Raw genomic sequence first — 12,455 nt, 5'->3', positions numbered from 1 at the left:
ACAAAGTTTTCCTCACCACATGACCTGCCACACCAGACTGCTATCAAATCACACACTACAAAGCATCTTAAATGCTGGGAAAATGCTGTATCAGCATGTCTGTGACAGTAGAGCATTTTCTCCTCTAGCAAATGACCCTCAAAGATCAAACTCTGCCTACAATCATGTATAAGTGAGAAATCAACTCTCCTGCCTCCCTGCTCTAGGCCTCTGTGCTCTGTTTAAATCAGTCTTTACTGTAGAGCAGAACACAGGCATTTTCAAGTCCAAATTTTGCACAGGGATGATCCTGTGGCAAAGATGTTCAAGGGAGAGGCACCCACTCACACCGTGCTTTACAGCAGAAGGACAAAGACCTCCACAACCACATCAGAACTTCCCAAGGTCTGTTGAAGCTCGTCCTTTGGAAGTAGTCCAAGGCAAATCCCACCCCAACTGAGAAGGTAGAATGTGTGTCATGCAGGAGGCACTGCTTCACAGACTGCACAAGAATGCAAACCACAGTTTGATTTGCCTCCCATCTGAGAGCTGGAGGTAAATACCCAAGTTATTTGGGTTCCAGGTTCTGAAGTCACCAGAGCCCAGCACCAGCAGTTCTGAATGCCATTCTCAAAGCTAAAGGTTCAGCTTATTCTTGGTTTTTGGTCCAGTCAAATGTCTTTTTCACATTTGCTATGCCTCCTGCCTCCTGGGCTAACACAGGCATGGTAGCACAAACGAACTCAACTGATGCATTGGAAGCTACTCTCAGGAAACCCATGGTGAAACCACATGTGCTCAATACCATGTCAGATGGTTCTCCCAGGTTGCCAAATATGGCAAATATGGGAACATGTGAGAGAGTTAGTGGAGCGTTTTAAGAAATGTTTAAAGGGAAGCTACAAAAATCTTTGAGGTTCCTCTACCACTTCTAATGCAGCTCCTTATACTCAAATTACTTCTGTCAGGTAGTCAGTAATGTGCAAAAAAATAGGGCAGTCCTTGTGTTGTGATTAATATCTGCTCAATCTGTGGCTAAATAAGGTAGTTTGTCACAGAATCACAGTTTGGAAGGGACCTCAGGAATCATCTTGTCTTCCCAGTTTACCTCTCCTCCCTATGTCAACCTCACCCTATTTTCCTCACACCAACATGACATACCCAGCATACAAGAATGAAAGGAGTTTATCCAACAAACACAGCTTGCCACTGGCTTCAACAATATGATCTCCAATCTCAAAGGGTTCTGGCTCAACACCTGGAACAAAAAAGAGTTTCAGAAGCAGACCTAATACTGTGCAAGTAACAACTCAATGGTCAACCTCAGCATGTCTGCACTGCCAACTATTGCCAAGCAGACCCCCATGATGCTTGCGTGAGAAGTGATGGTCCTTCTCTTTCTCTAAAGACAGCCTCAGTAGTTCACAAAGCGTTGTGATTTCATTGTTTAGGTGTGAGTAGATGCATTGATGAGAAAACAAGCAAAGAGCTGCAGTCCCCTACTTTACTCCTCATTACTGATGAACTGTCATATGTTGGAACTGGTCACAAACTCACAGCTGGTTCTGATTCAAGTATGACATTGTTTATTATTTGCTTTTTTAAGCACTACACTGACAAGCAATAATAGAAAGCCATTGTGTAAATCAAGAAACTTATTTCTTTCTGTTTCAAGAAAGAGGAGTGCTTTCTTACCATTGAAAAGGTATGGGTGGGCAACACACTTCCGAAGCTGAATTAAGACATTCTGAAGTGTAACCTTCCTTCCTGTTTCACTTTCAAATGCATCTGGAACAAAGAGCACAGAAAAGGAACTGAGCAGGAACACCCATGCTCCATCAATGGGTGTGACTGGGAATGTCTGGGTGCTGCTCTGCAGTGCTTCCGCACTGGAGTGTCTCTGCTGTCACGTCTGCATTTGAATTTCCATCTCAAGACTAATACATCTGTTTTCATGGACCAAACAAAATTTCCCTCATGTTTTTTAGATAAGCCTTTAGAAAAAGGCCCTGATGAAAACTAATCTGCCTGTCAAACTCCCTGGAACTTTATGGACTCCCTGGAAAGGGTCACTGTCATTTTTCTGAGTGAATTCTAGATCTAGGAATAATCAAAAATAGCAAAAGAAATTTGGTGCATTTCCTTTGAGTTTTCTAACAAAATAAGTAACACAGCAGAGTCAAAATCTACTAGGCAACCAGGAAGTTAAGAAAGGTTGCATTTTTGTGAGGAAAAAAAGAAGATATGTGCACATATGCTGTACTTAGAAGAAAGTTCAGCCTCCCTGGTGATGTCCATGCAAAGTGCCCTTGGCTCCTTGATGCACCAGGCATTAGCGCTGGAAGAACAAAGCATCCTCATCCCCCAGTTTTACTTTCCTTACAACACATAAGCACTGGCAGCCCATATGATGTGGTATGCAGAGATGAAAGAGGAGGAATTCAGAGAGAAGCAAATACTTTCTCATACCTCAGGATGCTTTGTTACAGTTAGTTCATGTGTGAAGTGACAAGGAGTGAGCTATGCTGGTAAGAGTCTGTGGCTGCATTGCCTGTGGTTTCCGAAGAAACTCATATCTACATCCTGTATGTTTAATTTGCTGTATGACATCTGTACTACTATTGGAAAATTTGTAGAGATCCACAGATCCCAAATTTCCTGTACCATCCTTTTGTCTGAACTCGAAAACATGGTATAGGAGCAGGCTTACCTGGTGATAAGTATTTTTAAATACAGGATGGCTCAAAGCAGAATCCTGAAGCTGACCCTCCCTGGCTCTGCAAAAGCTCAGCTCTAGGTACATAGGTCTCTTATTTTATCACAAGCTAAAACCACAAATCAAGCAGCCCAAAGCACTGAATTTGCCATGTTCATTCTATGCATATTCTGCAGACCGAAATATTTTTACCTTCTCTACAACAGAGCACAGATTTACAAAAGGAATTAATTTTAGTTTTAAAATTAGCTGATAGGGTTCAAACCCGTCAGTTACCTAGATCTTTCATCAAAATGGCTTTGTAGTACTTCCTTTGCAGAGCTGACATTCCATGGTACAGAACCACTTCCACCTTCTTTGGCAGCTCTGCAGCCACCTCCGACTTGACTCTTCGAAGCAAAAATGGCTGCAGAAGATTGTGCAATTCTTTGGCTATGCAGAGGCAGGAAAAAAAAAAGGAGCAGATTACTGCCTTAAATGTAAGGATTTTATGCAGTACCTTCACAACTATACTTTCAAAATAAATGTATAAGGAACTTTACATCTCTTAGTGAAATGATTCAAGCCCAATTTTACAAACAGAGAAACCAAAACATAGCTGCATACCTTAAATATGTAAGAGCTACATTAAGGTAAGTAATCTTTACTTTTAGTGGCTTTGTTTTAAAGCTATTCAGCATTAAAAAAAAGGCAAATAAAGGCGACATAACATGTCTGCTTCCTAGTCAAGATAACGGCTGGTTCTGATTCAAGTACAACATTGCTTATTACTGACCTGGCTCACTCTCCTTTTCAATCATTTGGTAATACTCAACAAACTCTTTCACTTGTTCCCTAGGAAAGATGTCAGGCTCAATAAGGCTGAGTAAGGAGTACAGTTCCTGGAGGCTGTTCTGGATTGGCGTGCCTGTGAGTAGCAGGCTGAAGCCCACTGAGAACTGAAAGAACAAGCAATGAAATAAAATTATTAGAAGAAAATATGTGAAAAGTTACTTAATATACCACTTCACCCACACCACTTTTAAGCTTAGCTTAAAGATGACAGGTGGCACAGGACTGCCCACAGAATGCTGTAAATGTCTGCCAAAACCATCCGACATAAGGTAGGGTGTGACAGTCAAACACCTCCACCAAACCGACGAGCATGGCACCATTGCAAGAAAGACATTGTAACTAAAATAAGAACAAAGTGCAAAACTGACACCATTAAAATTCTTAGATCCATGCGATCTACAGTCCAGTACTGCATACTCAGTGTTAGGTAATGAGAGATGACTGGAAAATGCTGTCCGAATAGGACAGTGAAATGAAACTGCAAGAGACTGTGTTCCATTTCTATTTGCTGGCTAACTGATAAACACAGCAACATTATCTGGTCCAAGCTGCTCACAGTAATCCTTGTAAATGGACTTGAGGACTATGATTACCTTTGAAAAAATACAAGTCTTGTCTCAAGTTTGGTAATAGAGAATATGTTAAGAGAAGAGCTAAGGTAAATCATGCCTATTTCTTTGTCACTACAACCAAAGCTCCTGAAGTAACACATATCACAATATTTTCAGAAGACATGAGACTTCCAGAATTTAATACAAAAATTATTTTTCAAGGTACTGTAGTTAGTTGTTGCTGATGCCAGCCCAGACCTAATGCCCATGTTTCACTGCCATGACAAGAAGTATATCCTATCCTTCACTCAGGCATTCATTGTACTTCGGCAGGGGGCTTTGGAAGCTGGAGCAATTATATTAATTTCAGTAAAAAAGGGTGGCTCCATTAAATGGGACAGTGGAAGTCGATAGTTCATGACTCGAGGTCCCACGAACTAGGCAAGGGTTTCTTCACTCTCCCAGAGCTGGAGATAGCCTCTTGTCGCTTTATATCGTCTTAAGTCAGACAGACTTCTACTACTTCAGTAGCACAGCTGTGGTTCAGCACTATGTCTGGCTGCCTTATATTTTTCTGTCTCTCAAATTGCTCCAATGTGACAAGCCGAAACATGAAGTAGAATGAGAGATAAGCTCCATATACTGCCCACCTCCATGCAAAAACAAGAAGATAGGCCTTTATCTGTCTGCCACTAAATATGGGAATACATTCACCAGCTCTGATGGCAATTGGTTGGGGCCCAGAGCTTAATAAATACTCAGAAGAACAGAGAATCTGTATACTATACTGAAGAGAAAAAAGGCTTTAGACACTAAAAGATGGATGAGTCATTTTACCTCAGAAAGTGTCTTGTAAAGCAGAGAACTTTGATTTTTCAGTCTGTGAGCTTCATCTACAATCAAGGCAGCCCAGTTAAAGCTGAAAAAAGAGTGTCTTCAGTTAGGGACAGACAATTCATTCTTATCAGCACAAAAAGACTGAAGTAAGAGGTGGCTCTGCTTGGTTGAACTTGAGATGGTCCATGAACCACAAGCAAACACCACAAGCAGGGTGGGAGGAATTGACAAGTACTGGTTTCCAAGAGCCAACGCAGCTTCTTAACTACAGCCTAGGTGATTTTTTTCTGAAATCAAAAGTAAGTAAATGCATTGAAATTGTTGCTTCTCTCTCCACCCTCATTCCTATGGGGAAAATGACATAAGCACCAGTTAGTCAAACATTCAAGGAGGTCTACAATTTGGAACAAAAAAGATGTGAAACTAGGCCCTTGTACGTGTGCAAAAACGTAACAACTAATATCAAGTAGTGATGGCAGAGTGATTTAACAAGCCTTTTGCAGATCACCCAAGAGAGCAGCTTCAGCTTGTTCTGGGCTTGATGCAGCTATATGCAGTGCCTCATCAAGTAGGCTGCAGAATCACTGGTGACCTAGTAGATCCACTTGGCTTCATACAAACTCCAGATTTTTAAGCCTCAGTGTTTGTGCCTGCTTACCACCAGGGTTTCAACTCCCACATCACAGTGATTTCCACCTAGCCGATGGATTCCACAGGCTGATGGGTAGGCAGGGGAGGGAAAGCATGACCCACACAGTTCTCTTCCCAGTGGAATATGAAGGCTGGATATGTTCTCCCCACAGCTCTTCTGTGTCTCTCAATTCCCCTCTTTGATGTTTAAGAGTGGTTCTTCTCTGCCAGGGCAGTGAAATGTCATTATTCTAATTCTACAGGCTCAGCAACCGAATCTCTCTACATTATATTAGAACAGGGCTCTTGCTCAACTCATTTGTGTTGTTACACTGCTTGTAAGGAGTGGTGGTGGTAAGACATCTGATAACTCTGACCCACCTTTATAAAGCACTCCAAGTGCTCCTACACAGGACATGTACAAATGATTAGCAGCTGCTTTTTTCAGAAGGAATACTAGAGGGCAAAACCCCACCTTGAGTGACACAGCTTTGAGGTTATGTGCTAGCCTTAGAAGTAGGAAATTGCCCTGGAGCTGACACTTCTGTGGTACTAGGGCTAGTTACTTGCTCTCCCTGGGTACTCCCTGGTAAGCTGCAAAATAAGCAGGATCGTACACAGCAGTGCAGGACATGATATGAACTGTAAGGACAGTATGGCCATAGCTACCTTTCATAAGGCCTGGCTTCTACCACAACCCGCTGTTTCCACCAGGGGCCAAGGGCAGGTGCTTTGCAGAAAGATAACAGTGTGCCCATAGTGGGCCTGACTACTTCTGGGAGATCCAGAACTCTGTCCATGGGGGCCACTGGGTTTCTGCTCCTACAAAGATCCTGAACTATTCAGGGCATCTGGCTGTCCCCATCATTTGTCTCAGCACTTACCACTATTGCAAGGTATTGGTGCTATTACTAAAAAATATGAAAATTCCTCCCCATTCAAGCATAGGCTTCTGTAAAATCCTGCATGGCTGTGGCAATACTTCCTACAGGCAGAACTTCAGCTGTATAATCAATCTTGCTAGAAAGCAAAATGCTCCATAAACCCTCCACAGTTCTGACTGGTGGCAGGAGGCAATAAACTTCAGGATATGGTATCGGCACGTGTTCACCACAGTATAATGTAGGTCAATTTCATCAGATTTTGCATCTAATACCTTTACAATCTAAAGCTTTTGAAGATCTCCTCTGTTCTAAATATCAATCTTCTGGACTGATATTTGTTGTACTATATATCAGTCATTATACATCATCTTATTTTGAGTTAACTGGCTTGAAAACTGTCCTTGGGGGAAGTTCCCTTACATCTTAGCTGACATTAAAGATTCTTCACTGAAAGTTGATAAAGACAAAGCTCTAATCACAAGCAAAGAACATCCTTGGCTCTTGTGAAACAAGCATGGGATCTCACACACATACAAACATACACTTAAGAAATCGCTGACAGACAGGCAGAATTAAACTTGAAAAAAACTAAAGCCAGACTCACGGTTTTAGAAATGCTGCATCTTTCAGGCAAATCTGCAATGAAAAGAAATGAACTGTGATTTATGACTTAAGTTAATACACCAGTTAAGAAATGGAACATCTTTTTCTCTACTTGCAAACTGTGGTAGAATGGAGGAGAGTGAAATGAAGCCACTTATTACCAGAGGAAAGTAGCATGACAGCTATTGTAAGCACAAGCTGTTGTGATCCTACATTTTAACTCTCGTCTGGCAAAATACCAGCAGCAGAACCTCAGAGAATTAATGGAAATTTACACACACCATAAATGCTCTTCACTTCCGTGAAGTTTTTCCTATCTTTCTGTCTCAGTAAGAAACACCATGCACCTTCAGCATCATCATCTTTTCCACTCTAACCAAACATGTGCTTCAGTGGATTAATCTAAGCTATTACAATGCCCTCACAGTATCCTGAAGTGTAAGCACTGCTTGCCCAACTTCAGATTCAGAGGAAGAGAAATCAGGTCACTCAGGAGAAATCCTTAAAAAGCACAGAATTTTATCATCAAAAGCAACAGAGACAAGAAAAAACCTAGCCAGGTGAGTATCTCGATACAGCTGATTGCTTTCTTGGACTTGCTTCAATATAAACACCTTCATTTATCACATTCAGGGCAAGGCCTATCACTGCTACCCGCTCCCACTTGTGCAACATGGAAGAAGATTCTGTTTCAGAGTGGACAGCACAGGCCACACAGCTCCCAGTGGGAAGAGACAGTAAAATACTTGAAGAGAGGGAAAGCAAAAAGGCAAAGGAAAAGGGAGATCGGGGAGGCAGGGAAGAGCTGTAAGAGATGCTTTTCATCTAATTTCAAGTTGCTGTGTTGTTAAGAGATTGTTAAAATAAAATCAAAGTGCTGATGTGAAGTAACACCTGAGTGGGACTGACTCATAAGAGAAAAATAAAGGCTTTTCCCACTCCAGATAACTAAGCACCAGATCATGCAAAGTCCAAAGCAGTAACCAAGGTAGCAACGCTATTCTGGTTGGTTCCATTTACAGCAGGACAGGACCTTCTCAGGAGAGCTCTGATCAGATTCAGCCTAAAGTCCTATCAGTTGTAACAGGAACCTCACCATTTTGCAGTCCGTCCAGGAACGAGAGTTTTGTCTGAGGAGGGTATGCTGAAGAGGGCATAAAAAAGGCGAACTGTTTCTAAGTGTTCTTGCATTAATAGTGTTCTTGATTAATAGTCTTAAAAAACATCACACGCATACGCTTTTATTAAAATGTTAAGGGACTGTAAGGCATCATACAAAGACAATGCAGTACCATTTATCATTAGTTAAGGATGGACACGTGCCTGTTTTCTTTACTCAAGGTGCGATAGAGGTATGTGGTAAAGCTGGGGTTAAAGTAGATTATCTTAGGGACACAAAAACTGCAGCAACTTAGATCAGTTGGTGAAATGGTTTACAGAGTAGAAAATGACTGAGGAAGGAGAGGCGAGTATGTCGGACAAGGCACAAGCTGGGTGGTACAGAGGAATGGAAAAGATGAGATAAAACTTGAGCCTTCCTTTCAGGTGACACAGACATCACGTACCTCATATGTTGTCAAGAGCACACGGAAGTGAGATTGCTCTTTCAGGTTCTGCTGCAGTTTGGGTCGTTCCTCCTTGCTGCCTATGTATGTCACAAAGGAAAGACCTGGAGCAAATCTGTTGTCAAGAGAAAGACAGAGAAAAAAAAGTGAGCTGAGCTAAGCCTTTCATGTGTTTATGACCCTGGACCCCATTATCAAACGTAGTTACTGCACAGATAATGAGAACCTTCTATCCAAACACCCTACCCTCCTGTGAGATGTGTCTGGATCTCAGCTTCGGAATCTAACCCTTTGCTGATTAATTTGCCTCTCAGGTTGGCGCCTCAGCTGCTGGTTCTGCTTCGGGCAAGTCCCAAATAAACTGCATTCTCCTAGGTCTAAAAGTCCAAGGCAGATGATCAAAAACCAGTCTCATGGCCCATCTGCCATTCTGAACTGGAAAAGCTCATGAGAAGCAGGTGAATGAATAGAGTTTGCCCAATTGGGACCAAAGAATTGGTCTAAATCGTGCTAAAACAAAGGCAAACAATGTCTGCAGCAAACAGGTCCATGTCAGGCCCTCAAAAGTCTATCCTCTTAGTCAAACAGCAGAGAAAGCCAGTTCCATGGAGGAAGAGTCAGGATCATAAAATTCTTCCTCATTTACTCCCACCACTGATATTTGCCTAATGTTCCTCCTGGATAGCTGTTCACTGCTGATCTATGAAGGGATGCACTTTCCCCCAACTATTCTAACTGCAAGTCTATCCAAATCAGGCCAGCTCACTTCAGAATGTAAGCTGGGTGACTTCAGATGCTGAAACGGCCAGACAGATAGACTTCTGTTCTAATCTCTAACTTTCTGCTCTTCCTCTTAAAAGGAATGTTTGGGCTTCAGCTTAAAAACGTATATGTTCTGCACACAGCAAATATGCCATCAGCTCAGTCACTGCACCCATGCGACGATGGGCTGTGTGCACGGATGTAATGTATTTGGCATGCATATGTGAGCATGCCAAGAAAGATACTATTCAACTTGGGTCTTACCTTTTCATCATACAGAATCCTGGCTGTCTTCAGCAGATTTTGCCTAAGAGAGGCTGAGCATGGAGGGTTACAAAACAATAACAAGTAAGGAGCTACTGATGGGCATTTGTACTGAAAGTCAGACGATACTATAAGTTGGATGAATTCACGTATACCACAGCATTGTAAAGACCACACATTAACTGCAAGTAGTGTTTGCATCGATTTGTAGTTTCAACAGATTCTGCTTTTACTTTTTTTCCCCCTTTTAAAAGGACAAAAACGGCTGGACTGAGCCCATTTGAAAAGAATCTTTGTAACTTGCGGTACAAGACTATCATGAGATGGACAACTGCTGAAACTTACCTCTCCAGTTCCTCCTTCCAGTTGCTCAGAACAGACAGAGGACAAAGTATCAGAAATTTCTCTTTGTTCGCCAATTTTTTTGTCAAATAAAGAAGTAGAGAAATAGTCTAGAAGGCAAGGAAAATATTTTTTTTATCATAAGAAAAGGGTTAAAACCAATGGCCTGAATCAACATAAACTGTCCACCTCTGGAGCTTTGTAGCTGGCTCCCACAGGTTCTCTAGCACAAGGCAGAGCTAAGAGAATGTCAGGTGAGATCTACCATCCACAAAAAAGCTTAGATCCCAAAAACATGACCTCAATATCTGGAGCCCCTTTCCAAAAACCTTTCTCCAGTCACAAAAAAGAAGATCTACCACACATCACTTGATAAAACTACCAGTTTCTTATTTAAGACCCATCGAGTACCACCAGCTGAACCAAAGCACATTCATTTTCCACCAGAACTGAAACCCATTTAAAAACTCCCCACCCCAAAAGCAGCACTGAAAAATTTACACCTGTAAATTTTAATCCATGTGGTGGCAAACCCAAAAATCATCTTGCTGCAGGTGCCTCAAAACAACATCATCCTCTCTGTACTGGCTGTGTATTGCCCCTTCAACTCAGCCCACTATGAATTACGCATTCAGATGTCTGTGTGAAATGACCTCGTCTTTTTACAAAACCCTGAAACCTTTCTGGAGTGTCACTCAGGACCTAATGGGTTTTAAGCTATTAAGGAATGAAAGAAACAATAAGCTCTGTCTTTTGAGTATGGGTTTCAGAATGAGGCTGCTTAACTGACCAATCATTAGGGTGATTTTCCTTTTATTCTGCAGAACCATTGGGCTAAATTATTAGGCAAAGATAGTTTTCCAGAAGAAGAGGACAACTCACCTGACAAGTCTTCCCAAGACCCATCTCATCACCCAGGATACAGCCATGCTGGATTTCATAGCATCTCACCAGCCAGTTTACACCTTCTATTTGATAGGGACGAAGCTTAATGCCTGGGAATAAAAGCAATTTGTTACATTTACACAGTTACCCAATACACTCTATGCACAGTTGTTCCCTGAAGCCACCAGAAACAGGTCCTGCACAACCAGGCCACCCCAAACAACGGCCTTGCAGGAAAAACACAACAGTTGTCAGCAAAGCTGGCTTACCCTGCAGGAGAGCAGAGACACCAGTGTTACAGCAAATCCATTAAATTAAACCATATTCAGGAACTTGTACACACAAAAATGCCCAAGTCATTACAAAGGCCTGTACAAGGAACCTAATCTGATAATTAAGCCGCTACTTTGCGTTGTAAAAGATGGCTTAATTTTCAGCTCCAGCCACTTTTATAAATATTTAAGTACTACATCCTGGGTCACACTTTAGGCTACCAAAAAGGTCTGTAACATTCCACTACTCTATAATAATAATTTCTCAACAAGATGTTTTGCAGCTTTCCTACACTTAAGCTAGGACAGGCCTCAAGAGTAGGTCACTGTAGCTACTACAACCATTGCAATCCTTCTTGTAGAGCACAGTATATCAAAACAAACACAAAACAAGCCAAGTAGGCGTTCTCAAGATCTTGCCTTGTAGCTGGACTCAAGTACTGTGTATTACTAATGACACGGCACCATTGCTGCCCTCTCCTCCCCTGGGAAGGGTGCACACTGAGCGCGTTGAGTAACTCACCAGACCGCAGGAAACACAAACCCAGATTAATACAGGGACTGAAATGTGGGAGCCCCACAGCTAAGGAAAACGTGCAGGCAGGCTGGATAGCTCAGGTGCTCCCCTTTAATATCTACCCTTCAGGGTATTCATGTTCAACAGATACACACGTTCAACATCAACCCACTTTGAGGGTGATGAACGCTGCCTTGTCGAGCCGCTCCTGCAGCACAGAGCTGCCTAAGGCTGCGCTGAGGCACCGGAGAGGTAAAAGCGGGGCTCGGGGAGCCAAACCTGGCCTAACCACCCACCTAACTGCAAAGCCCAGGGAGGCGCGACTGAAGCAGCCGGGGAAGGTGCGCACGGAGCGGCGAGCGCGGCAGCAATACCGCTCTCCGCAGCGGCTGTAGCTCACTTTTTCAGGCCAGGGGGGCACCTTTATTTACACCTTTATTTATTTCAGGCCTGAAGGTTGTTAACACAGAGCCCAAGCGATTACAGCATCACGGCCCCAGGGTCCCCCCGCCGCCTCCCGCGATCCTCTCACAGAAACCGGCGCCCCAGCGCGCGTTACCGCTCCCTCACCGCCCCCTTCCCCCGGGCCGCCCGGGGCCTGGCCGGATACCGGCGGCGGCCCGCTGACCTGTCAGACCCCACCGGTAAACGTCCGCCTCCTCCACGCCCGGACCCCCTGCCCGGGCGCCGGCGGCGCGGCGAAGCGCCTGGAAGAAGCGTGACATGGCGGGCAGCGGGGGAGGCCCGGTTCGGCGCCGGTAGTCACCGCGCTGCTCCCGCTGTTTCCCTCCGGCTCCGGGCGGGGCGCAGGCGT

The 12,455-nt window shown here is 43.4% G+C and overlaps 1 protein-coding gene across 6 annotated transcripts in view; it reads right to left on the bottom strand.

Moving 5' to 3' along the window:
* CHD1L (chromodomain helicase DNA binding protein 1 like) overlaps positions 1–12,453 on the bottom strand; it is a 41,369-nt gene extending 28,916 nt beyond the window's left edge. For 4 of the 6 annotated variants that reach the window (XM_075106877.1, XM_075106858.1, XM_075106868.1 and 1 more), the window contains exons 1-10: positions 12,270–12,453; positions 10,850–10,962; positions 9,971–10,077; positions 8,600–8,714; positions 7,036–7,067; positions 4,918–4,999; positions 3,471–3,633; positions 2,972–3,127; positions 1,675–1,767; positions 1,141–1,237 (exon numbers count right to left, since the gene is read on the bottom strand). In XM_075106877.1, coding sequence (XP_074962978.1) covers positions 1,141–1,237; positions 1,675–1,767; positions 2,972–3,127; positions 3,471–3,633; positions 4,918–4,999; positions 7,036–7,067; positions 8,600–8,714; positions 9,971–10,077; positions 10,850–10,962; positions 12,270–12,366 — 1,055 coding nt within the window. In that variant the 5' untranslated portion in view covers positions 12,367–12,453. Of the gene's footprint in view, positions 1–1,140; positions 1,238–1,674; positions 1,768–2,971; positions 3,128–3,470; positions 3,634–4,917; positions 5,000–7,035; positions 7,068–8,599; positions 8,715–9,625; positions 9,699–9,970; positions 10,078–10,849; positions 10,963–12,269 lie in introns of those variants that run through there. The other 2 variants (XM_075106895.1, XM_075106903.1) reach the window with 2 other exon arrangements.
* Positions 12,454–12,455: the final 2 nt, after the last annotated feature.

This window comes from Phalacrocorax aristotelis, chromosome 1, assembly GCF_949628215.1.
Source record: "Phalacrocorax aristotelis chromosome 1, bGulAri2.1, whole genome shotgun sequence".
Classification (NCBI taxonomy): Eukaryota; Metazoa; Chordata; class Aves; order Suliformes; family Phalacrocoracidae; genus Phalacrocorax; species Phalacrocorax aristotelis.
This window is presented reverse-complemented; position numbering and strand designations above follow the sequence as displayed.